A 27,036-nucleotide genomic window follows, 5' to 3' on the forward strand; every position below is an offset into this window, starting at 1 on the left:
TGGAGAGCGAAGAAGAGGAGAGGCGAGAAAAAGCAGTGAAATTGTGTAAAACCTGAGCAAGTCCAAGCCGAGTCAGGGGACACACGAGGAGGGACGACGCAGGAGGATTATTTTTCAAAGCATAATTACTATTAAAGTCAGTAAACTCCCGCTTTTTGATGCTGTCCTCAAGGAGGTTTGAGCCAATAACGGACTTATTGGTCGGCTGAACCATGCAGAGGCTGCTGCTCCTGAGTTTGGTGTTGAGTTTTCAAACTGGTAAGTCTGCGTTTCTCTCTTTTTAGCGCATAACACACGGCGAGTAATGTTTGACTGTAATGTTGTGTGAAACCACAGAGGCTTTAACACAGAACGAGCCCTCCATTTGTATTTCTTCATTTTGTCGGGGAGATAAAAGGAGGACAGGCACACAACGTGATTTCATAGCATTCCCATATGAGCCGCAGCAATGGATCACCTTAGGCGTGTGTGGGTGCGCGTGTTCGTGCGGCATCGTGTGAGCGCGCTCGCGCGTGCGACAGCGTGTCCGCACCGCAGCAATGGATCACCACCACGTTTCTTTTCAGTTTTTTTTATCAATCATTGTCTCGCGCCGCTGTCTGTACGCGTGTGCGAATACACGCGTTCGATTGCGCGTGCGTGCGTCCAACTTGAACATGACTGGCGCGTGCGCGCCCACCGGCCTGAGTGACCTTTTGCACATGACAAACCCCTCAGTGGCGTTATTGAGGACGCTGAGGACGTGACGGGAATGACAGTGATTGACCAGCGCTGCTCTACATGCCAGCAGCATCTGAATGGCTTGTCAGTCAATGAGACCACTTCCACCAGCCCCTGTAGTGATCCTGTAGTGAAAGACAGCTTATATAGCTACCCCCCCCCCCCCCCCACACACACACACACACACACACTCTGATGCTCCTGTCCTTGTGTCCTACATGTGTGCTTGACACAAAGCCCATGTTCACCCTCTCTGTGCATTCCACGATGGCACAATGAGGCGTGTGCACCTAGCAGCAGCAGCAGCAGCAGCAGCAGCAGCACATGCATCTGCTCCCCCTTCCTGTAGGGTACCAGGTAGGCTATTGGCTTATGATAATCACAGCTGTAGCTGAGTTGCTGGGAGACAGGAGGCTGAAGGAGGAGGAGGAGAGGATGGTTGTAATTTCCATAAGCTACCTGTTTGATCGAGGCATATCTGTGTCGTTGTGGACGCGCTTCCACGGCAAACCTCCCTTTCTCCCCTATTGTCTGCCTTGGCTGACCGGGAGCGTGCACGGCTGGCCGGCTGGCCACTTCATCATAGGTAGGGGGCGTGTTCGGGGAAGGGAAGGTATGGAAAGGGATGATGTCACCGTGTCTGCCAGGCTTTGTATTGCTCAGCCAGGCTCGCCGTGCTCAGCATCCACCCATGGTGTGCTGTTGAGGGTTCACCGAGCACGCCGCAATCTTTCCACAGCGAGGAGCAGGCTCCTTTTCATCAACCAAGCAGGCGCTCCTCGAATCCACGTATGACACAATCTGGTAATATGTCGGCAGAGCACGCAAACACACATTCCCCCCCCCCCTGCTCTCTCCATAGAGACCCCTCACTACTGTCACATGCTGTTGCCCTGTTTGTCCACTCATCAACCGTTCAGTCCACATGACTAGCTCAGTAACACATGCGGACGTGCATAAACACACACACACACACACACACACACACACATAAACACAGCCTTATTTGCATGTGTGGAGCCATGTGCCCTATTGTCTGCTGTAGAACCGTTACAACTGTAAAGTCCATTATTACTCCGCGTTTGGCTCACGAGCACAAAGACGTTTGCTCTCGAAGGCAAGATTAGCAGGCTGCTTTTTGTTCAGTGCGGTGTAAAATGGTGTAGTAAATGTTGCATTGTGCTTTTTGAAAACAAAAACAAGAGAGGAGTAAACATTACCCAGAGAGAGAGAGCTGGAGTTAATATCGCCTTTTAAAAGAGATGACACTCGTTTTTAGGTTTTGGGAGCATTTTTCTTCAGAGCACCCAGACTCTTATCTTTTCATTAGACAAGTAAAACATAATTGCATGGCCTGCAATTTGCACACATGTAATTGCCTGCTAGTGCTAATGATTGGATGGTTATTAGTCAAGAGGCTAATTAAAGCTTTGGTGAATCACAAGTTATTTAGATTCAGTACGTCTAGCTGCACCGCCGTGTGATTGATTCAGCATCCCGGCCTTGTATCTACATACCAGCCTGGTAACACGTCCACCATTAATGCAGCTGTTTAGTGTTACTGCATAATCAATCATCGCAAACGCACGCCTTCAACTTCCTAATGAGCAGGAGAGCCTTGATGCTTGGACTTGCAGCACTGCACCTACGGGGGGGGGCATGGGGCACAGGGCTCAAATGCTGACTCGGACAAAGGCTCCGGTGCAGGTGTGCCGTGTGTCAGCCTCCGTCCCTTTGTGAGGCCCTGCATCACAGACCTCAGACGGATTCCTGTGTTGTGAGCAAGCGGAGAAAATATTCAGATATTGCTGGAGTCAGACAGATTAGAGGGGGGGGGGGCTTCTACGCTCAAGGGTGGTTTGATCAGCAAGGTTGTGGTCACTGCTGATGTAATGTCTCAAAGTGGGCTGTAACAGTTCAAATAACAACGAAGAATTAGCAAAGCCTCATAAAGAATCCAGCGCGATACTAAAACACTCTGTTAAAACTGCTGATTTACAACATTTGACGCATTCCTGCCAGTAATTCTCTGTGACATTTTCATCTAAATAAATTCCGAATTTTCCGCTCTCGGTATCTGATTCATATACAGTCACTCTAGAGACTGGAATCTTTTTTTTCCCTCTATTTTCTGGGCAAACTAATCCTCTGTTACGCAGCAAGTGATGTGTTTTATGTATTCACAATGAATAAAAGAACAGAGTAGTTAGCTCGAGCTAATCTCAGTATAACCAGACCCCCGTTTCATTACACTGGATGTCTGGAGAAATTCAAACACTGTGTTGGTTCTAGGGGGGGGGCGTAGTGGGCTTTAATAACCACTAAAACCGCACTTGGGAGGACTGGTTCCTGCTCATTTAACGGCTGTGAGAGATTTGAACATGAGCAGTAGTGGCTGCTACTGTGGCTGATGAAGAAAATAAAAACCTGCCACCGACAGAAAGTCCCAACATGTCAACGTCCTCCTATGAGGAGCTCATGGATTATCACTTATAGAATTATTTACAGCTACGTGAGCCTCTCTGAAGGCGCTCTGCCGTGGTTTCATGGCCAGCCAACCATTTTGTGGCGCGATGGTGAACCCTCTCCGGCTCAGAGAGGAGATCTGGAATGACACATGTAGCGAGGCAGAAGTCTGTTTTAAATTTTGATCCCAGCGTGAGCGAGATGTAGCTTCGGAGCGTCCTACCATTGATACACGAATACGGGTCACGGTTCTTTTAACGGGATCCGACTGAAGCCTATTTGCAGAGAAAGCGTCCCTAATTGACATCGGCCACTGAAAGCAATGTGATGTCATGATGTACGTCCACGCCTGTTGTTGCTCATTGGGCTCCGTACAATCAACACATTCTTGGCACTTGTGTCGTGGCGCGTGTTCCTCGGTGTGTGACGTGGTGATTGCTGCCCCCCCCCCCCCCTCCCAGCTGATGTGTTTGTCTCAGGGCATTCCTCTGGACACGAGGGTCCCAGAAGGCTTCTTGAAGCGGCGCTTGGAGAAAAAGAATCCGCTTGCAGTGAAAACCTGAAGAATGTAGTCAGATAGCTTCATTATCAAACTTGTGGTCAGAGAGGAATTCAATCAAAAACTGAACAGCTACATGGATGTTTCTCAAGTGAAGCCTCTGGATTTAAAGGCCCCATAACCTGATTGTGTTTGACAGGCCGAGGGCATCCAAGAAAAACACGCACATCCCCTTAAAACGCTTCTTTATGCAGAGTCCCCCGAGCAAGAGAGGAACACTTTATCACATCTGACTCAAGCTATTGGCCTTGTTTTCACAAACTGCACGGCCACATTCTGCAGCGAGGGCCAATTTGGGGTGATGGCCAAGGGGTGGGGCGGGTTACAAAAAAAAAAGAAGTTGTTTTGGGGGGGAGAAGTGTGAGAGAAGGAGGGGGGACAAAGAGGGGTAGTGCGGGCAGGTGGGTGAAGCCTGATGGAGAGTGATTTGACTTTTTCTTTGGGGGTTTGTTTAAAAGGTGGTGAGTAGGTGAGGTGGGGGGGGGGGGTGAAGACGGTATTGTAGTGTAGGGAGGAGGGCGTGCTGGATGAAAAGAAAAGCGAGCCGGCAAAGAGGAGAGAGGGACGAGGACGACGGAGGAGGAGGAGGAGCGGTCGGGAGGCCAGCGGCTGAGAGAAAGGCACCATTACTCAGGCCTGACTGCTCCTTCAGTGGGGACAGTGAAGCTGCTCATTCAGACAGAATATGGCCGAGGCCGGTTCAAAGGCTACATTTGCGCTGGAATCTGGAGTGATTGAACCCACGTCTGAGGGCCCAGCCGAGCTCCCCCCCCCCGCCCCGTCCCCGCCGAGGTTAATTGGCTTTAATCGGCGTCGCTGTTCACTTTCTTCTTCGCTTCCTTGCCTTTCGCTCCCAAACATGAGCCCTTTTCTGCTCCCCAAAGTTCATTCTTTCTCCCTCTCTGTCCCCTCCTGGACTTTTCTTTTTCTTTTCTTTTTTCAATCCGACTCCCCCCCCCCCCTCTCACCATTACTTCTCCTTCTCTTTCCATCTCCCCCTTTCTCTCTCTCTCTCTCTTGCTCTCTAATAAGTTCCAGATGTGGTTCTCGCATTCCTCTGGTCGGTGGAGAGAGAAAGAGAAGAAGGGGAGGGGGAGGTATGAGTGGAGGGGAGGCGGTGGGGGAGGGGACAGGAGGAGAGGCACATGAATTAAAACAGGGAGCGCATGATGAGGAAGAGGAGCCCATGTACTGTAAGACACACACACAGACACACACAAACGTGCACTGTAAAAACATGCACGCACACAAGCTGGGGGGGGGATGGGTGCATTTTTGTTGAATGTGTGTTTAGGGGGAGGGGGGATGTCGGTCCTGTAACCTCAAAAGTTTTGGGACATTCTCCCCCCCCCCCCCCCCCCCCCCCCGTCCTCCCCCTCGCCCCCTCCCTCCGCAGGAATGTGGCTGACGCTGATGATGTCACTTAATTTCTCCGCTCTCCCAGTTTTCGGCTCCTCTGGGACAGAGAGGGGGAGATTCGACTTTGCTCCATCCATCTTCCCTTTACGATAACAACATTAGGGTCAGCCGTCCAGCTACATCGGTTACCACGGCACATGTAATAGAACAGCGGGCTAAATTGCTGCAGACTGTAAATAATGAGTGAGCCATCTCTTTGTGGTAATAATCTGGAAATCCAGTCATTATAACCCTTGTTATTCAGATGCATTATTTCGGCAAAGACTAACGCTATGCCCTCGAGGCTCACCGTAACTCCACATCAGGCTTCACCCGGTTCACATCTTGTCATTATAAGTTGATGGAAGATGTTCTACATGGCTGAGAATATGTGGACCGTGGGCATTAATGTGCAGCTGTAACAGGCTCCGCTCTTCGTCTCTCTTTTGGAACCTGGCTGCATGGATTCTCTCCCATTCAGCCAGTTAGTGAGCTCCAGCTCTGGCGTTGGGTGATAGGTCGGGGCTCTGTGCGGGCCAGTCCAGTTCTTCCACACCAAACTGGGGAAAACCAATTTGGCTTTGTGCATAAGGGTCGTTGTCATGTTGAAACAGGAAAGGGGCAAAAGTGTCGACACAAAGTTGGAAGCGCACCGTTGCCTAAGATAATACTGTATATTAACTCATGATCAAGATATATCATGGGAGTATTTCAAGCCGAAAAAGACTTGAAAAGGTGGAGAACCACTGCATTAGACGAGCTGTATTTTTTCGAACGTTATCCCAAGGCTTTAAAATGTGAAATTCTACCATACTCCACCCAGATTTACTATCACCCCTCTCACTTTGCTCTCCAGGCCTTGAGTGTGTTTGCCACCTCTCCAAAGCCCCAGGATGCAGTGGTGGCGATGTTGGCGAGGGGCTCTGTATGAATATTACTTTGCTCTCAGGGGTCAAGGCCCCGGGCTTTTATTGGCTGGTTTGTGACAGATGACATTGCAAGAAGCTACGGCACATACCAATAAAATTAGATTACACTGGATTGAATTAAAGCAGACCTTGGAGGAGGTGATTTATCGATGGGACGCCGCTTGTAAAATAGTCCTGCTGCTGGATTCCATTACGGCAGACCATCTGAGAGCTGTCGCAGCCGACGCCGCGGATGTTTACGTGCTGTCGTGTGGCATGTGGAGGCAGAGTGGCCTCAGGAATGGGTCGCTGGCCCCAAATCAATGGCTTGAATCCTCGATTCATCAGGACATCGATTTGTGTCTGTTGAATTCTGCGGCGCCCCGCTTGCTGCAGAGTAGCAGCCTGGTCTGCATCCTCTTGTTCCAGCTCATCCAGAGGAGCTATTGTTAGGGCTGGTCACCCTTGGTTGCAGCAGAGTATATTCTTTGTCTCGTGGATTACCAGCGACGGGCCGGCTCTCCAGCGCTTCAGCATATTCATGTGCCCGTGATGTGTTAGATGCCTCGTTCCACGAATTATCATATCACCCACCACTGATCCTGGGGTTGCCATGGCCACTGTGTCATTGTGTCAGTGGTCCTCACTGGCTGTAGCTATGGTAACAATGTCTGTAACAGGGGTTTGGTACAAATAAAGCTCTTCAAATGTGAAACACACACACACACTCACACACACACCTAGACAGGAGCATGTGCGGCTCAAAATGGACAAAAGCTCTGGAATAATTTCCCTCCCGCCATTTCCAAATAAACTGTTTCCACAGCAACCATTTTGATAGTAATGGAGAGAAGGAACGAGAGGGAGGAGTGATGGAGGGAAAGGTAGCGAGGCTGTAGGTGGAGGGAAGAGAAGGAGGATTGATCACTTCTAAGTAGATGCCTGCCAGACAAAGGAAAGTGAATGGGGAGTGAGAAGGGGGCAAGGCCACAAAGGAGACGGAGAAAGAGAGAGGTCGCTGACTGCGAGTAAGGGGGAGGACGGCAAGGTGAGGTGACAGAGGAAGGGAGCGAGCAGGCAGACAATGCGGCAAACAAAGGAAGGAGTCTGTGTCTTTCTCTCTCTGGAGCTTTCGCCCCTCTCGGCCCTGATCTTCCCTCCTCCAGGGGTCACCTTGTGTTTGAGTGACACGGTGTCAGCGGACTCGGCGGGACGCCTCCATTCACTCCCCGCTCCCCTCCATCTCGCCATGGCGACGGGTTATTATGGCCGTCCTGCCAGGCGGCCATGTTGTTGAGCGAAGGCACAGGTGGTAGAGTTCCCACAGCCGGATGAATAGAGGGAGAAGCTGCATGCACTCATGCACTACATGTGTAGACGTGAGAGCTGGGAGGACTGGTCGATTTATTGATAAGTTGCTGACAGAACATTCATTTACAGCAATAATTGAGGGTCTGCTACTTTTCTCTGTTTTCTATCATAGCAAACTGAACGTATTTGGGCTTTGGGTTGTTAGTTGGACAACCTTCTGAAATATGAAGCCAATGCGGAAGTGCCTTAAACTTGCGTTCTTTCTGATGGCCGTCAGAGGACGACTCCTCTGTTTGCAAAAATAAGTCTGGTTGTATAGAAGTCTGAGAAAATGCCTCTACTGCTCATCTGATTTATTACCTCAGTAAACATTGTAAACATGACGTTTAAAGCCTTCTTAAATACAACATGATCATCATTTAGTTCATGATGGTCCATTTAGAGCAAAATAGACCATAAAGCAGGGCTTGCTTTAGGGCGGGGCTACCTTGTGATTGACAGATCTCTCCCACAGTGTTGTCCGGTCTGGGAGTTGGCCGTGTTTTCTTCTTACATCTTTAACCTTTTCAGTTCAGGAAAGTTATTTGTTATTTGTTGCCTTAAAAATGTCTTATTCAGCAATCAGTTGTACGCAGCTCCGCCCTCTCGTGTCACTTCTGGTTGCAAGATGGCGACGGCAAAAGTGATGAACTCTCGGCTTCAAAACTGTAGACCACAGACCAATGGGCAACGTCACGGTGACTACATCCACTTCCACAAACGATTTGATGATGTCATCTTTTTGTAGACTGGAGGTGAATCAATAACTCAGTCATAAAAATGAGCACACTTCAAAAGTAAGTGAAAAATGCAATGAATACAGGGTGTTTAAATTAATGCAAGTAAACATTTTTAATTTAATGTGTTTTTTAAATCTGTTAATGGAACAAGGGAAAATTAGCTTCTTAGGATTTCTGGAAATAAGATGTAATATTTAGCATTTCAAGACAAAACAAGATCTTGAAATTAGCCGGGAAAGCAAATTTTTAGTCATAATAAGCCTGTAATTCTCAGTAAGTGTTTTTCACTTAACATGATATTCAAGATGCATTGTCTCAAAACAAGTGTTATGAGCTAATTTGACAAGTAATTAGATAAATATACTTTGGATTTACTTATTTGTACTTAAGATTTGATGTTTTTTGGAGTGCATTACCTCGTTACCTCTAGATAAGTTACACAATAGTGCCTACATCATCATAAAAATATATGTAGGGTACGTGCATGAATAATGCATGTATACAATTACAATGCACATTGCTGTACTTCTTCAGATCCTCACATTTTCGGGTCAGCTTTTTAGGAAAACAAGCACTACACAAACCAGCAGACACACGCACAGACTGACTGACGGACTGACACCTCGACGTATGTACAGTCATGTGCAGAAAACAGGGAGGGCCAAGTCAGTGCCGCATGACTCCCGCGGCTGCAACTTTGTCCTGAAACAATGATGTCATCCTCCCCCGTTACACTTCACCGCTCTGTGTCTGTGGACCTCGCCGTCTCTTTGTTCCCCTAGTCCTGCATCTCATTTCCCAGCAGCCCCTCCGCAACACCAACACATCGGCCTCACGCGGCGGCGATATGGAATTAGACAGATAACAAAATCAATTTGGAGCGGATTGACAAACGGTGGGGGGGGGGGGGGGGGGGGTGCTGAAAGAGAGAAATAATGAGAGACCAGTGCGGATATGTAATTGAATAGGTGGAGGGAGGATGAGGTCATTGAAAGATGTTTTTCAGAAAAATGGGTGTACCGAAAGCTGGGGAGGATTTCATCAGACACACAGATGCACATACGCGTGTGCTCTCGCAGACACGCTCGTACAGAAAACTTTTCTCTTTTTTTTTGGGCAGTTACTTTCCACGTCAGCTGTTGCTATGGCGACGCAAGTCTGTGATCCAGCCGAAGCGCGTGATTGGCTGGAGAGGAGCGAGGGAGATGAAGGCAGGGAGGGACTTTGTTGGAGGGGGTACAGAGGGGTACGGGGAGGGCGCCAGACACAAAGATAATTACAGCGATGCATAACAATCCATACAGAATGCCATTTGCTTTAATAGCATCTGATTTAATGAGACCGAATGCCATCAGTGAACCTTTCCCAGAACCCTCTGCTGCACGCCATCACTTCCAACCTCGCCTCCTGTGCCACAGACTCAGCCTGGGTTTAGATGCTGTTCAGCAGGCTTTGACATTCACCACCTAACAGCGGGGTGTGTGCCAAATCAAGGAACGCAGGGTACACGAGCAGCACACTTACTAAAAATAGCTCCAAACATCTTCGCGTGCGTTTACAGTCATTTTCGGCAACAAATTGACGGTTCATTACCTCGCTATTAAAACACCATCGTACGGCGCGAGAGGTGCTCTTGGGCTAAATTGCTGTGGCGGTTCACACTATGGCGGCGTGTGGCCGTGCTTTTGGTGAGTCACCCGGCCGAGCTGTGCGTGCCCGCCTTTGGCTTTGACAAGCCGAGGTCGGTGTCAGTGTCTGCAGGGGCTGTTGCCCTAGGCCCCATCTTAATCCTAATCCCTTTCCAAACTTTGACAAGGGCTGCATTTAATCCTAGACCAAACTGAGAACCAATCCCAACGGAGACGGAGATGCTCCGCCGCGACGGTTCAGGCCGAGTCGTGGTGCAATCCATGTTCAGGAAACCGCCTCTATGTGTCGATTATATGTTTGAGGTTGTGGTTGTGTGTGGTTGTGTGTGGTTGTGTGTGTGTGTGTGTGTGTGTGTGTGTGTGTGTTGGTTAGCCCATGGGGTGAAGGTTAGGTCATCTGCGCTGCCTGTTTTTGTTTGTGTGTGTGTGTGTGTGTGTGTGTGTGTGTGTGTTCGTGTGCATGTGGTCATGGTCGCAGCTCAGTGTGACCGTGGTCTTTGTGTGGACAGGGTGCTCGGAGGCTCCCGGTGGTGTCTTGGGGGATCAGTGACTCAAGGAAATCAGGACACACTCTAAATTTGTCACTGCAGCATAACCCACATAATGAATGAACACAAGCTCCCTCACGCATCTTGTCTTTGCTCTCACTGCTCTCCGTGCACAGATTTCCTTCTTTAAACACACACAAGCACACACACTCATGTTGACAAGTGTTCACTGGGTAATATGGAAATCAGAAGGCGATGAGCACATGTTTAAATGAGTCAGTGTTTTCAGTCCTCAGCCTTTGCATGGGTGTTTTATTTTCCTCTGCAGATTGTGTAGCCCACACTCAGGAGTGTTCAGTTTGGATTATGTTTGTGGTTTACTGAGGCAGTTGAGGGAATACCTCCAGCTAGCATATCTGAGGTGGTGGAGGAAAGGATTTGCTTGCCCTCAGGCTGTTGTCAAGGTTGCGTGGTAGTTTAAACCAAGCTCAACTCTCTTTACACCCATGTGTATGTGAGAAAAAGGCGTTTCTTGATTTTTACGATAGTATAAATCCTCATTCCAGTAATTAGTGTTAGACGGATCAGTTTTGGTAGATTAGGGTGCATACGGTGAATTGAAACTGCACCACACTGTCTAGAATTACCTTTTGTTTATGTTAGTCTAAATATCTTACCGATTTATACATTCTCCACCTTCATTAAATAACCTCTACATCACTGCTGTACGTGCTACGATGGGCTGAGATGAGCAGCATCCCTTCTGCTTTGTCTGGAGGAAGTGGAGCGACACACACCTCCTAAAGATATAGCGATATAATAAATATGTTTTATACATTTACAGTGGATCCCGTGACTACTTTTATGTGAGAGGGGTCACACACATAACAAACTCTGTGGTCCCTCTCAGATCTATGGAGCGTTTTAGCATCCTTCAGCTCATTATTTAGTTCTTTACAGCCTGCTACTTGTTTGCAGTAGCAGGCAGGCAGTGAAAAACGCTCAGACAAAGCCACTGTACACTAGCTCCCCATCACCAAATGGCAAAAAGGCAAATTTAGCAACTATCTGGGGAGCATATTAGTGAAGCATTTTAACAGCTAAAGAGCCACAAAATGTGAAAACAAGGAAATATTTGTACACCTATTTACTGTGCACTTTCTGAATTCAAGTTCTGGTCTTTTATCCAACTAGGACTATCTTATCTGCCATGTTAACTCACCATTGAACACATTCTGTTCCAATAATGACCAACTCTGTTTTGGTTGAAATAAACCCTTGGTTCATCAGGTTATGTGTAAGAAGCCTTTGCTGGCCTCTTTGTGCTATTGGGTTCAAAAACATCTCCCAAAAAACAGCAACTGGCGATGTACTCAGCCAATATATTCGTCATATATTCCCCAAGCCTAGTATTTTTCCAGTTAGCCATTGTAAATAAAAATGTTTTGAGACTTCACCTTGGGCTCTGAGAACTGGCCGGCTGACTTTGGTTGAAGCCAGACATTGTGATTTTGGGCTGGCTGAACCGGGGCGAGCTGCCACCAGAGAGTACTAGTCGAGCTCTGACAGAACTCAAACAGCCATCTTGATAGCCTCTGACAACTTTGTTTGAAGTGTTTTTCTATAACGTTAATTATTTATGACTAAATGAGCAACAACACCATTTCACATTCGGAAAATAAACCTCCTGAAAGGGATAGTTTGTGTTTTTTGAAGTGGGGTTGTGTGAGGTACTTATCCAGAGTCAGTGTTTTACCTAACGTTGAAGGATTTTAGGAGTTTGTGTGTGCTGTATTTAGAATGTTTTCACCACTTAACGTTGCCGTCAAACAGGGAACCAAAGTCTCCATATGTGCTCTCGAGAGCCACCGGACTTGGTGGTTGCTGGCTGGTGAAAACTCGCATCCTTGTGGTGCCTCGTCAGTGTTTACAGTTAAAGTCTTTGTGAAGTATCTGAAATGTTTCCCCCAACTTTTCACAGCCAGTTGTTGTTGCTATGTTTGCTTTGTTTACCTTATTAATCCAGTTCATTTGGGTGATCCTCAGGGAACAAATTAAGGGCCGCCCATTATTATTATTTCTGGTTCAGTGCTAAATTATTCTAGGTATGCATGCTGCAGAGCTCCATCTGCATCTGATTCCCTTTTCACCGTGTATCCTCGCACATCTCCTTTATCCTCAGAATATTAATGTGCTGCACTGTCAGAAGCCATTGTTATGATTGGTAAGGAAATCTTTTTGCATGACTGGGTTCCTTTGTATTATCAGGCGTATTGTACCTCCGCAAATCGCACCAAATCTGACACGATAGGGGGAGAGTGCATGCCTGTGTACGTGAGAGATAGGGACCGGGGGTCACGATGGGGGAGGCGGGAGGTGGGCGCAGAAGAGGCATATGGCAGTTGTTAAAAAATAGTGAGAGAGATGGGAACCTTCAGTAAAGCGCTGGAGGGCTCTGAGGGAGAAGTGTGAGGGAATGAGAGGGAGTGTACGGGAAGGAAAGGTGGGGTGATGAAAAAAAAAGTGAAGAGGAGAGGACAAGTGAGAAGGAGAGCTGTAAATAGGAGGTGAAGAAAAGGGAGTGAAGGGACAGAAAAGTGAGAGAAGAGAGACGGGTGAACGGAGGGGACTGAGAAAGAAAGTGCTGGAGGGCTGATATTTAATGTGATAAATGAGTTGTGACAATCTGCCTCAAACCCCCTACCAACCAGCGAGGAGGAGGAACACAGGAATAGAGAGCATTATGGGTAAAAGGACATGTACAGCATTGTGCATGTATAGAGAAAGGAGGCGCGTACAGTACACACTGTGGTGGAGGAGAGGAAGAGGGAAAAATATGTGCAGGCAAAAGGACATTCATAGACAGCATTGTGGATGTTCAAAGTGGAGGAGGCGAGTGGGGGTGCATGCATATCGAGGGAGAAGCAGAGAGTGAAGCAAAGCAATGTGGGTAAAGGACATACAACATTATAGAGAGAATAGAAGGAGAGGTAATGGCTGAGGAGGACGTGTGTGTGTGTGTGTGGGGGGGGGGGGGGTACCATGCAGCATTGGGTTCATGATCTACTGTACGAGATTCTTTGAAAATAACAAGTGGGAGAGGGGAGAGGAATGAAAGCCACGGAGAGAGAGAAACATTTTCGCTGCGAGTCCTCCGCAGTGACTGCCTCTCCTCTATTGTGCGGGTGTCACGTCTTCAAGGGACGGCTAATTACAACTTGTCATCGTACAGCGCGGACCAATAGCGCGGCGGCTTTTTCTCTCGTTTCTGCCTCATTTTAGACGGTCGGTCGGTGGGCCGTAGCTGGTCTGTCCTGCTGTGGTGGTGGACTACAGACTGGAGGGCGAGAGAGACCAGTAGACAATGACAGCCACTGTAGTTTGGGTTGTGGAGTGGAAGCCTGGGAGATGACTCATAGGGAGGAATGAAGAAGGGGAGAAAAAGAGAGACGGGGGAGGGAGGGCCGGAGAGTTTTGAGGAAATAAAAGTCAGGAGCGAGAAGAGAAAGGGGTGCGAGAGACCCGATGGCTGAAGTTGCCTGTTTGATCTCCCAGCTCCTCTCTCCTGAGTCAGCGTTAACCACCTCTTCGTCTTCTCTCTTCGTCTTCCTTCCTCTTCTCTAACTCTGTTCTGATTTCCCCTTGTTTGACACCTCCGTCTTTCCGCGCCGCTCCTCACTCGGTCGATGGCCGCAAGCCAACGTGCGATCAAAGGGGGTGCAGTTTTCAATCAATTAACCATAAAAACCACAGACACAATAATATGCTATACATGCGGTTGGGGTGATGTTGCCGTAGCAAGTTGCGAAAATGAGAAAGTCCCTAACTTACCCCCACCCTTTCTCCCATTTCCCGTCCTCTCTCTGTCTCTGCAGTGTGGACAGCGAGGTTCTCTCAGGAGCCGGCAGACCAGTCGGTGGTGCGGGGCCAGAGGGTGATCCTGTCCTGCATTGTCTTCAACTACTCAGGCATTGTTCAGTGGACCAAAGATGGCCTGGCTCTGGGCATCGGAGAGGACCTCCGGGGTGAGACATCATACTCGGGCTCCCTTCACTCTGTTCAGCATGTGACTAAGATGCCTTTTTTTCCCCAAAAGCTGATGCTGATACTTTTGGATTGGAGCTGCTGATGGGCAAACATTTCTGAAGCTGTAGAACATTGTGTTTTTGGAATGTCTTGAGTTCTTTCTGGTTCTCTTTAAACAACTGTGAAGTCGGCTCGCCGCTCGCTCCTTACTCCACATTTCAGCGTGCAGAGGGGCGCCATATGTTTAATGTGTAAAGTTTGTGCTTGCAGCGGCAACATTTGCAGTGCAGCGCTCCGGAACTGTGCTCAAACTGAAACTCAGGCCACGGAGGTCCCACACGTAACATTTATGAACTTCGCATAAAACCGGACCTAATTTTAGACCCAGAAAAATACTACAAATGCACAACACCACTGTTACACCATGCATGCCAACTATACTGTCCATACCCAGTGACTTGTATCCCCAGTGCCTCTGCAGTAACCAGGAACCAGACCACGAGTCTACAGCCACGCTAGCAGCTCTGTACCAGAGCTCAGCGAGGCTTTAGCTTCAGGCTCATCAGCTGTATGTTTGTTGTCACGATAACCACTAAACTACCAGCTATGACAGGCTGCACACGGCACGCTTCCATTTCCAAGCCCTTGACTAAATATGTTTGTAGTTCCAGCTAGATTGAGACGGCAAGGTGACAAACTGTGCGCTTATTCAGGCTGATGTTAACTTCAGCCACCTTCCTCCGCACGTCTCATCCGATGTTGGATGGGGAACTCGAAGCTCCCTTCAGGCATATTTTACAGATTGACATCCTTCAAACTCGGCTGAGGAGCATCACATCATCAGTGGGCGCCATCGACTAGCTAATAACCGTTGTATGAAAGTATACCTATTTTTTAATGAGAGTCCGATATGCATGTAGCCCTCGTTCTATCATGCAGCTGCCCTTACTGTTCACTCCAGTTCGTCTTTGCATTTTTGTCCCTCGGGATGAACATTCCAGTTTGATTTATTAAGTCTCCCGCCTGTCTGTGTGTCAACAACGATTTAAGACGGCGCTTGTCTGACTTTGACAAAACTTGGGGGAATGATGCATCTCATCGCTGCGCTGCAGCGTCTTCTGGATTGCACTGATTAGCCCAAAGGGGATTGTTTACTGGTCAGAGCAAGTGGGCCCAATTTTAACTGGTCGGTCCCGAGGGAGACTGCATCATTCGTGACATGCTGCTGCCTCGTGTTTTGTTGATATTGCTGTTGTTTTCCTGGAACTTTCTGCTTTAATATTCTGCTTTTGTATAGATTTTCCTTCCCTTTCCTTTCTGTTTCTTCCATTCTCCTTCTCATCTACTGTATGTTATGATTTTGGCCTTTATTACCCTCTCCTCTCTAGCTCTCTTCCTCTCCTGTCTGTCATGCTATTCCTCTGCGACCTCTTCCTCTAAGCTCCCTCGCTTATTTCCCTCCCTCTTGTTCTCCTTCTTTCGGCCGCCTCTGTTGCACTGAGCCCGCTCTCCTGTTCTCCATTTAACTTCCCCACCATGTTTCTCTCTTCACCCTCATCTTGCTTGACACACTCTCAGTTCATGCTTCCTTTCTGTCATCCCTTCTTTCCTCGTCTGTCCTGTCTCCATTCTTCCTGTCCCTCCCTCCCTTTCTTTGAATCATATTGTTACTGTAATGGTCCAGTGCTTCAAGCCAAAGCTTTTAAATGAAAACGTGAATGAACAGTGGCCACTTCGTACACACACGCACGCACGCACGCACACACACACACACACACACACACACACACACACACACACACACACACACACACACACACACACACACACACACACACACACGTGTGTGTGTATGAGGCTCTGTCCCTATGCCCCCCCCCCCTCCCTCGTTCTCTGGGCTTTTCATACGCTTTCTCTCTCTCAACATTTCACATGCAAATGCACGTATATACAAAGCACACACACACACACACACATGCATGCAGAAGCAAGGTTACACAAGGTTAGGCGAGCAGCCAGATCAATTCGGGCGCTGCACATGGAGACGACATAGCGAATTTCACATGCGATCTACGTCTGGGCAGCAAACATGAATTCTGCACCACGGACTGGAGTGGATTTGAGTCCTCTAAAACGTTGCTGTCATAATGCATTCATCTTTTCCCCCTGCTGGTGAGAGAGAGCATGGACGCCACCTAACTGTGAGAAGGTACAGCAGCGACACAGCTGGGCTGTGTGGCGGATGGGGGAAGGGAGCGGCTGGGCTGTGTGTGCGTGTGCGTGTGCGTGCGCGTGTGCGTGTGTGTGTGTGTGTGTGAATGAGTATGTTTGGACATGCAAGTGTGTTTGTGAATGTCTTTCGCATCAAGTGGCCATTCATCTCTCTGGTGTCACTTTGGCTCCATTCATGACACAGACTTGATGTTTTCTTATCAGCACAAACTGCCACGTTGTATAGATATAAAAAGCCACCCGAGTCAGACATAAAAGTCATCGGTTCAAAGTGGATCTAAAAGTTCTGTTCTGTTGCGTGATGTGCTGTGCCTGTCTCTGTGTCCCAGCCTGGCCCAGGTACCGCGTGCTGCGCGTGCAGGAGTTGGGCCAGTACAACCTGGAGATTCTGTCCGCCGACCTGTCTGATGACTCCCTGTACGAGTGCCAGGCCCCCGATGCCGCCCTGAGGTCCAGGAGGGCCAAACTCACCGTCCTCAGTACGTTTGTGTGCACGTGTGTCGGCGCACGTGTCCATTGAAAGTACGCGGAGACGTTGCTAACACTCTCTTCTCCCGCCCCAGTTCCCCCAGACAACCCAGTTATCGATGGGGGTCCGGAGGTGTTGCTGAATGCGGGGGAGTCCTACAACCTGAGCTGTGTGTCTCGAGGGGCTAAACCGCCGTCTATGATCGAGTGGCTGAAAGACGGTCTGCCTGTGGACGGGGCTGCCAGTACCACTGTAAGTCAGTCACACTGAACACACACACATTCATGAAACATTTGTACTGTGTTTTATCTGTATTGTAAATGTTTGATCAATGCCTCTCTGCCCTCCATCATCATCATCAGGAGGTGCTTCCGGACAGGAAGAGGGTGACCACGCGTAGCTACCTGCCCATCCACCCTGTCGACTCCGACACTGGGAGGAACTACAGCTGTGTGGCCACCAACCTGGCTGTTCCCACCGGAAAAAGCACAACTGTCACCCTCAACGTTCACCGTAAGCAATGAAATCGAACAGACGCAAGAAAGAAATGTTACGTTCCCATTGAAAGAAGAATGGGAACGTAATCTATCACAATATATAATTACACTACCCTGCTTATTACTTATTTCAGACGAATTAAAAGCAACATGGCGTCATATTTTGAAACATAAAATCATCTGCCAGCCGCTGAATGTTTTATAGCTATTACTAAGTAATGCGTGGCAGCCATTTTGCATCAAACTGTCCTCCAGATTGCAGCATATATTAGATGCAGTCAGGCTGCTGTTATGCGACTCTCTCTCTCTCTTTCCCTTCCAGATCCACCGACAGTGACCTTGTCCATTGAGCCTCGCTCTGTCCTGGAGGGGGACAGAGTCGCCTTCACCTGCCAGGCTCACGCCAACCCTCCTATCATGGGCTACAGGTCTGCATCCACATACGAGCACATTGTCATTCTCCTTTTTGGCTTGAAAGGTTCTATTTACAGGATTCAGAGCATTAATATAACAGCAAAATAGCTATTTACGATGTAAAGACATACATACGTTGTCCCAGGGTGTGTACATGTTTTCATGGTGTGTAATATTTTAACCCCAGTTGGGCGAAGGGCGGCGTGGTGCTGCAGGGCGCCAGGGAGAGTGTGCTCACCACCAAGGCCGACCACTCCTTCTTCACCGAGCCTGTCTCCTGTCTGGTTTTCAACGCTGTGGGAAAGACCAACGTCAGCATCCTGGTGGACGTTCACTGTGAGTCACACAATGCTCATCTCACCTTGTTCACTCGTCATGGCCCACTTCACTCGCTACAGTCTGGAGTCGGAGGATTAAAAACACACCGTTTCTTTTTTCCTCTGAGCAGCTTCTCCTCTTCAGTCCGTCTGCGTTCTTACCCATTGCTCAACAAAGAACTGCTCTCTCTGTTTCTGTGTCTCCAGTCGGTCCAATCCTGTTGGTGGAGCCGCAGCCCAAAACAGTAGATCTTGACTCTGATGTCACCCTCAACTGCAAATGGGCTGGAAACCCTCCGCTCACACTCACCTGGTTCAAAAAGGGTTCCAACATGGTAAGAGGCTAAGAGCCCACGCTTTCCTCTGTTTTTACAGGTCACGCTATCTCCTCCCATCTTTTACTAATGCAGCCTGTCATTCAGTGCGTCTGTCTGTCTGTACACCTCGATGTCTTTCTTCTAAATTACTGTAAAACATATATACACAACATCTACTGCGTACACCAGCCAGAAGCTAACGTGATGGCTAACAGGTGTATGTGAACATTGATAGTGTTGCTTTAACCACCGGCTATCTGCTCTGACTCTTAAAGTACAGTTCAGAGGGTTTTTGACTAGAGATCAGAACACAACACAGTTAGAGTAAATGCAGCCCGCCTCATGGACTGACACGCACCCACGTCTATCTAATCAGTCTTGTTCGGGTATCTCTTTCTCTCTAGGTAGTTTCATATTTAGCCGTAATTTTCCCACAGCTAATTTTCCAATAGATGTGGTTGCTAGGCAACTGCAAAACCTTTGTGATGTGCAAGTTTGTATTGTTAACCAGTTAGGGTCAGAGTAGTAGGACAAATATACTCAAATAAATATGCAACATAATCAGTTACAGAAATAAGGTAAACAGTTGGAGGTGCAATACATTAGCCTCTCTTCTACTTATGTCCATGTGGGCTTTTATTTTGGTAATCCCCGTGTTTAGCAAATGTGTCTTGTTTATATTTGTGTCCTTTTTTTTTTTCTCCACTCCCCCCACAGGTTCTGAGTAACAGCAACCAGCTGTATCTGAAGTCGGTGAGCCAAGCGGATGCCGGCCAGTATGTATGTAAGGCCATCGTCCCACGGATCGGAGTCGGAGAGACTGAGGTCACTCTCACCGTCAACGGTCAGAGAACATCCACACAATTCAATGTTTCACTGCCTGTACATGAAAACCATGCACGCTCTAAAAGGGCAGCTTGTCAGTAATTGACAAAAATAAGTTTCATATGTCCAAAGTGGTGGCCATTTATTTTTAAAGTAATTCTCTTATATTTAAGTGTAATTTGTTTTATTTCTCTCTTTCGCACACACTCACATGTCCTCTCGTGTTTGATCAATGCAGGTCCCCCATTCATCTCCAGTGATCCAGTCCAATATGCAGTGAAGGGGGAGAGAGGAGAGGTGAAATGCTACATAGCCAGTACACCTCCTCCAGATAAGATTGTAAGTGAAAACATGAGAAAAAGGGAAACATTTCTGGCATCAAACCCACGATGATAAATGTCCACATTTTAGCCCGGAATCAATTATTCAGACAAGAGAAACTGACAAACTAGGAAACGCTTCGACCACATAGAGCATAAGGTTGTACCTTCTAGTCTGACAGCGATTTGTCTTTCACTGTTACTGTACAGTCCTGTTCCTAAGTGGCCCTACTCCTGCACGGTGAATGCTTTTAGGCACTGTCCCCGTTTCGTTTTGAGCGGTGACTCACCCTCAAACTCTCACAGAATTTCCCTCCGTCCCATCACATAAACAAACCAACACTAACACTTAGCCGCTCCACTTTTAGCTTCCTGCGTCAGAAAGCAGCCCGGATGCTTTCTCCACTCGGCCGTATCGCAGTAGTAGTAGTTCCTCTGTGACGGATCCATCCTGACTCGCAGGGCGCGCTCCTAATGCAGGCGGCGGGAGGCTGGGACAGAAAAAGAGTCATAACATATAAAGGAGTGGAGAGGAACGGTGGTCCCGGTAAACGCCACAGCCAGGAGATTATCCTTCTCTGGAATAAGTGGGCAGATTATGGGAACATGAGGGTTTATGCATAATTAACTTCGCCTTAGTACAGTACTTCAATGCTGAATAATACAGCTGCTTTTAGTGGCTTTAAAATCGGAGGCTGTTCAAGATTCGCACCAACTCCGTCAACCCCACTCACCTCCACTTCAGTCTGCAGAAACATACAGACATCGTGCGTGATTACACGTGAGCGGTGTCGATGTGCGCGGTCTCATTTCTCTCATTCCGACCTTCCAACCTTCCAACGTTGCTTTTTCAAGAGCATTTTCAAACAAAGGCTGAACAAACAGACAAAAAGGTTTCATGTATCTCATCACTTCAGAGTGTTTATTGTCCATATATGTATCTGTCTCACTCAAACACTGTTCAGCTGTAAAATGATACAGTTTGCTCCATGAGGTGTTAATATAACTGTACGTAGACACATTTAATATGACAGACTAATGTGTTCGTCTGTGTGTACGCACGAGTGCATCACTGCATGCACATGACATTTACTGTGTGATTGTGCAGCGGTTGTTATTATAGCTCTGTATGAAGGGGATTCGTTTTATTGGCAGATGGCCTGTTACAGTCACGATTCAGTTATTGATTCATATCAATCAAAAGAAAAACATCTATTCAGATAGAGTGAATAGAATTTTACCACACAACTTACTCATTGTGATATCATCTGATATGGCCTCCTGTGTGTGTGCTGCAGGTGTGGGCGTGGAAGGAGAACGTGTGGGAGAAGGAGAAGGGGACGCTGCTGGAGAGGTACACGGTGGAGCAGAGCAAACCGTCAGCCGAGGGCGGCGGCGTCCTCTCCACCCTCACCATCAACAACGTGATGGAGTCGGACTTCCTGTCCACCTACAACTGCACGGCCTGGAACTCGTTCGGCCCGGGCACCATGATCATCACGTTGGAGGAGACCGGTGTGTTTCGTGAAGTCATCACTTTATAAATGTCACTACGTGTAGACAAGACGGCACGTAGTGGTTCCATCGGGAAAAGAGCAAAGGAGAAGACATGCACAGCTTTAAATTAGTTATCGCAGCGTTACATGATTTAAAACTCTTGAGAAGTAAAAAACAAATAGAACCTGAAAAACAATGTTCATTTAGATCAGTTCACTTTATTTGTCTATCATATGTAGTTTAGGTTAGAATGATGTCGTTTTTGCGTTAAAATCTGGATTGTGCAGCTATCGCCAGACAGACATTTGCATCTTCACTCAATCTATCTCTCCATCCATCTCTCTCGTTCTTTTTCTCTCGCACCCCCTCATTTCAGAGGAAGTCTCGGTGGGCATAATAGCTGGTGGGACGGTGTTCTCCACCATCTTCCTATTCATCCCTCTGCTGGCCATCGTTTTGATCTTCTACCGGCAGCGCAAAGGCAGTGAGTCATACTCTCCATGTGCTTCACACATACACTATAAAGCCCAGATCTACATGTACAGCAGAAGTTTTTCATGTTTGAGGTTCCTCTCCACCGTATGGATGTAGGTCCCCTCTGAACTTGCCCCTCCAGGCCGCGGTGCGTGTGTCCAGCTGTGTTCAACCTTGCCGTGTTTTGCTTCCAGGTCGGCGCGGGGTCACGCTGGGTAAGCCCGACATCAAGGTGGAGACGATAAACAAGGAGACCCACAGCTTAGAGGAGGACTCCGGCAGCGTGTCCACGGCTTCGCGTATGGTCAAGGCCATGTACTCGGTGAGCGGCAGCGGGATATGTGTGCTTGGGCCGTACACTGTTTACACAGCCTGTAGTTGCAGAAAAGAAAAACTCACATTAACTCAGTAACCTCTCCCTACACCCCACACTGCACCTTTTGACTAAAAACATCGTGTTTTCCCCTGTAATCGCTCCTTTTAACACTTTGAATTCCATTTTCTCTTTTCCTGTCTTACTCTGTTGCCTCCTTCCCTCTTCCGTTTTGTTATGGCACCTTCTCTCCTCCTTTTTGTTTTTGTTTTGTTGTTTGACGGTTTAGTTTCTCCCCTCTGTGTCCTTCTCTCCTTCCAATCAGCCCTTTAAAGATGACATAGAGCTCAAGTCTGACCTCCGCAGCGACACCCTGGACACCCGCCAGGAGTATGACCTCAAGGTGAGCTCATTAAACACTCGTTTGCATCAAATCCGGAAGCAAAGCAAACTCAGAAATGACTCAAAGGTAGAGAAATCGGTAGAAAAACACACATGTTCAATAAAAAAAAGTCAAAATCAACAAAACGTTTGTGCTAAAATGATGCCAGTGTCAAAGTGAGGTCTTGTGGAGTTCATGGTGCAATGTTTCACTCTATATACCTCAGGGGGCTGCAAATACCCGACTCATTAATGACATGGTGACTTTCATCCAGTGAGGAGCAGCATTTGTGTTCTGGTGGAAGTGTCTACCTGACAGAAATATAGATTTTAATATTATTTATATACAATCCCAACTGACAACTGATTTGATCTCAAAAATCCAGGTGCATTGAAGTGTTGATGTTCCCTTCTAGACAACAGGTGTGTAATGATAGTTCATTGCAACCTCACGACTCCTGCTAAATATTGAGTTTGATGTTTCATTCATTGTAATATTTATAGGTTCTAAACGTTTCACTGCATAAAAACATGTTATTTTAAAGTTTCACGATTGACCCTCTAGAGGGAGCACATGTGCATCTGCAGCAGCAGCCAGGAGGAGACAAAGACCAGACAGATCCAGTCTGGGCTTTGACGGCAGGCTGCACAAGTCAAAATTCAATGCAGGTTTAATTCAAAAAGGCAAAATCAGATTAGCAACTAAATCCCAGTTCATCTAAACTGGAAAACAAACTGCTGCTTAGAATAAAATGTGCAAGTATTAGCTTCTATAAAATATTAAAGGTGTTGAATGTTTTGCACCTTAATAAACACATGAAACATCCACAGTAGTTTGCATTAAATGTTCAGTGAATAAGGACGTAACCAAAGGGGCTGCTGTTTATCTAACTGCTGTTGGCCAGCAGATATGACTTCTTGCTTCTTAACTTATCCAGTTAAAACAATTACACCTCCGGTACAAAATCCCCTCGGCTGTCTCAAGCCTCAGGAGTATTTAGACCTCTTCCTGTCCTCTAAACTGGTGACCTTTACACTTACTGTTAGTATAGCACTCAGTACAGTGAGGATATTAGAGTAGGGTGTTTTAGACAAACATATTTCTGCAGTTGGCTTTTCTTTTGTTATTTTCCTTTCATTTTTAGTTCCCAGTCTTCTCCGCCCCTCACTCTCCTCCAGGGCCGTGAGGCCACTAGCTCTGCTGATTGCTTAAAAAGGTTTTCTCTCTCATTCGAAGACGTGTAAAGACAAAAAAACAACAATTGGAAATACATTTTAAAAAGATGAAGGCTGTTTAGGCATACCCTGCCCATTCAGCTGGCATGAATCATTGATACATTTTGACACTGTGGGGCTGGGCTTAGTTGATGAATGTATTTTCACGCGTAAAGCTGCCAAAATGTTCTGTTGAACCCCCCCCCCCCCTACCACCATGAATATGTTGTGAGGGCAAACCAGCCCTCTAGCTGGAGTGCTGTCTTGGATCACTTTGAAGAAACACAGACATGAATCCACCCCAGGTGGTTAGATCAGCCTCCGACAACAGCCTCAGCCAGACTTATTTTTCTCTTTCCTCGCCGCCTGAAGCACTGAAGCAGTCAGACAAAGTTGGGTGGGGGGGGGAGAGTCGGGTACGTGAGAGACAACGAGGTGGCAGAATCATGTCAGAAGTAACAGTAAAGCAATATGATGTGGGTGTAGTGAGCAGGGAGTGCATCCTTCCTTCAACCAGACAATCTGGGATTGAACATGGAGTCTTTATGAAAGCTTTGGACAGAAATGATCACTTCAGAATTTCAGTGTTCTTCTTGTTAATCTGTTCAAAAAAGGACTTCTCTTATTATAGTCTTTTTGATTCTATGAATCTAAACTCTGGCATATAGAAAATGTATTTCCCCATATCATATCTTTCCTTAATGCCCACTCTGTGCTTTTGTCTCTTGGTGCTTGTCTCTGCGTCTGTCTTCAGGACCCCACCAATGGCTACTACAACGTGCGAGCCTCCACCCACGATGAAGGCCGCCCCGCCTCCCGCTCCACCTTGCACTATTCTGACTACCGCTCCCCTGCGGGAACACCAGGGGGAGCTGCAGCTATCAGCAGCAGTGCCGGAGGCTCGGGAGCCACGGCCAGCGGAGGAGCCCCTGGTCCCCCGGGGCCCCTCACCTCCCCAGGCCGCCCCCAGGCCTGCTATGACCCCCGGCCTCCCTCCAGACTGTCCCACATCAGCTACGCCCAGTTCAACACCTTCACCCGTGCGGGCCAGAGCCAGCAGCCCCCGCCTAACCCCGCCCCCGTTGCCAGTGACTTCCCAGGGGACTGCAGCCTCCTGGACTCCACTTCCCAGCTGGCCTACGACAACTACGGATACCCCTCGCATTACCAGACCTACCGCATGGGTTTCGCCCCGTCCAGCCTGGCCACGCTGGAGGCCTGCCCATCCTATGAGATGTACGGGGTGGGATCCGGGGTGGGACCTGGGGTGGGACCTGGGGTGGGACCCGGGGTGGGACCCGGATTGGGACCCGGATTGGGACCCGGGGTGGGACCCGGGTTGGGGGGCCCTGGGGTCGGCGTGGGTCCCGGGGGTCCCGCTCCCTCAGGATCAGAGACTGGACTAGGGAAGTACGGCAGCTCCACCCGCTTCTCCTACACCTCGCAACACTCTGACTACTCCCACAGCCGACACACACAGAGGATGCAGACTCATGTGTGAGACGGAGGGACGCAGAACCACCTCACAGTCTTAGCAGAGCATGAGGAAGCATCTTATAAATAGCGTCACATCCCAAAAAACACACACAATCATAGATTTACACACACGAACACAGACACACACTACAGAACTCAGACAAACATCACACACAGACACGCACAGAGTCAGAAGACCGTGCCCATGAGACAGAGAGCGTATGAGAAACGCGGAGAGAAATACGAGACGAGCGGTGGAGAAGGAGCTTTAGTGAGACAGGGAAGGGAAAGTCCACACAATTTTGAATTCCCTCACTCCCGATGTGTTTGTTTATCTGAGCTCTGAAAGAGCGGACGGCGAAAGTCACAATCAAGACTGGGACAGAGAGCAAGAACCAGAGAGAGGACGAGAGGACACAGATCTTTTGCTATGAACTGACTTTGTAAATGATGAGCAAGAACGTCTTCAGGCAAAACTGACTGACTGTCAAATACGGTAAATGCTGAACCAGTGGAAGTAATTTCTGGCCACCATCTTTTTTTTCTTCTTTTTTTTTCGCTGGTTGTCTTATTCAATCATCATAGAGCACATATATATATATATATATATATATATATATATATATATATATATATATATATATATATATATATATATATATATATATGTGTATATATGTGTATATATATATATATATATATAGTGTCCCAGAATGCCCTTCTGTACAGTGGTACATGCCATCACACCTGTTCGGCGGCGTGTGGGAGTGTGTTGCGGCCGGGACGGCGTTGGGAGGGTCGTCATCATTTTGCACCGCATCGACAGTATTCATGCTTAGACGTCCCTTATCTACCGGTATATCTGTGTAATGTCTTATTTTCATTTGCACACCAGACTAGAGCTTTGTATTCTATTTTTTAACATTACAGAATTATTTTTGTCAATGTAAAACATGTAATGTGTATGTATGGACCAAACGTTTGAACGTGAGCCCGCTTAACTCGGGCGCCTGCCCGAGGAATTCCGCTGAGGCGGAGTGGTATATCAGCGGCGGAAGGGTATATCAGTGCGTAAAAGAAACCTAGTGCCAAGTGTTCATGTTGTTCTTCACCTTAGACCATGTATATGCAGTAGACGCTCCTTCTATTGGTGACTGTTGCTTTACAAAGCAGGCTCGGGGGCCTTGAGTCATTCCCAGACATTTTCGTAGGCTGGAGCCCCTTCTTTTCCTCTGAGCTCCTAACTACAAGCGTGGTGCAGAGACAGAGAGAAAAACACAGATGTTGGATTTAGAACTGAGTGGCCTTATAGGGGAACATGTCGCACATTTCCATTTTGAATCATTCCTCATCGTCTGTCTGCCAAAAAAAAAAAAAAAAAAAAAACGGCCGGAGGAGAATGTGTATGAAGGGGTTCAATGAAGGCTTGTCCACAATATTGACGTGTAGTAATGTATGACTGCGAGTGTGTGGGTGTGCGAGTGTGAGAGAGAGATCAAGAAGGAGTGTGTGTGCATTGGCACGCACATCGATTTGTACAGTGTGTTTGTATAGACGTGTGAATGACTGCGCGCGTATGGGAAGCATACTGTAAACACGCAGCGCCCGATTCCAGTGTGCGGGCGGCTATTGTATGCATGCCCGTGTGTGTATACAGTATGTGTGTGCATGTCTGTGTCTTAAGTGTGCGGGTGTGTGTTTCAGTATATGTCCATATCACTTTCTCTCACAATCCTGTTGCAGTACTTTTATACCTCTGGTAGGACTGTATCCTGTATTATTGTGTCTTTGAATTTAGAAAAATCCAATGTTTATCTTATTGTACTGTTCTTCGTAGCAGAGACAACTGTTCAAAAGATGTACAACGAACGTTATCAAACTCATTTTTTTATTTCATTATCTTCAATATTTTTTAAAAATGGTATGTAATTATTTTTCCACAGTATTACATAAATAAAAGCACTGTTTTTTATATAAAAGCAGAG

The 27,036-nt window shown here is 47.6% G+C and overlaps 1 protein-coding gene across 1 annotated transcript; it reads left to right on the forward strand.

Annotated features, from left to right (window-relative positions):
- The first annotated feature begins 17 nt into the window (after positions 1–17).
- kirrel1a (kirre like nephrin family adhesion molecule 1a) lies at positions 18–27,033 on the forward strand. Its single transcript, XM_079295109.1, has 15 exons — positions 18–258; positions 14,154–14,303; positions 16,866–17,015; positions 17,100–17,257; positions 17,368–17,518; positions 17,825–17,930; positions 18,104–18,252; positions 18,441–18,568; positions 19,268–19,394; positions 19,614–19,714; positions 20,994–21,210; positions 21,569–21,676; positions 21,861–21,988; positions 22,305–22,382; positions 24,330–27,033. The coding sequence occupies exons 1-15, from the start codon at positions 213–215 to the stop codon at positions 25,074–25,076; spliced, it is 2,544 nt and encodes an 847-aa protein (XP_079151235.1). The 5' UTR covers positions 18–212; the 3' UTR covers positions 25,077–27,033.
- The last annotated feature ends 3 nt before the right edge of the window (positions 27,034–27,036 follow it).

The sequence above is a fragment of the Melanostigma gelatinosum genome (genome assembly GCF_949748355.1).
Source record: "Melanostigma gelatinosum genome assembly, chromosome: 23".
NCBI classification, from domain to species: domain Eukaryota; kingdom Metazoa; phylum Chordata; class Actinopteri; order Perciformes; family Zoarcidae; genus Melanostigma; species Melanostigma gelatinosum.

Bases quoted from the DNA above. Each gene is read 5' to 3' on its own strand.
- kirrel1a (XM_079295109.1), top strand. From the start codon at position 213: ATGCAGAGGCTGCTGCTCCTGAGTTTGGTGTTGAGTTTTCAAACTG. The intron at 19,715-20,993 runs GTAAGTGAAAAC...TGTGTGCTGCAG, and splicing joins CACCTCCTCCAGATAAGATT to GTGTGGGCGTGGAAGGAGAA. The intron at 21,211-21,568 runs GTGTGTTTCGTG...CCCTCATTTCAG, and splicing joins CATCACGTTGGAGGAGACCG to AGGAAGTCTCGGTGGGCATA.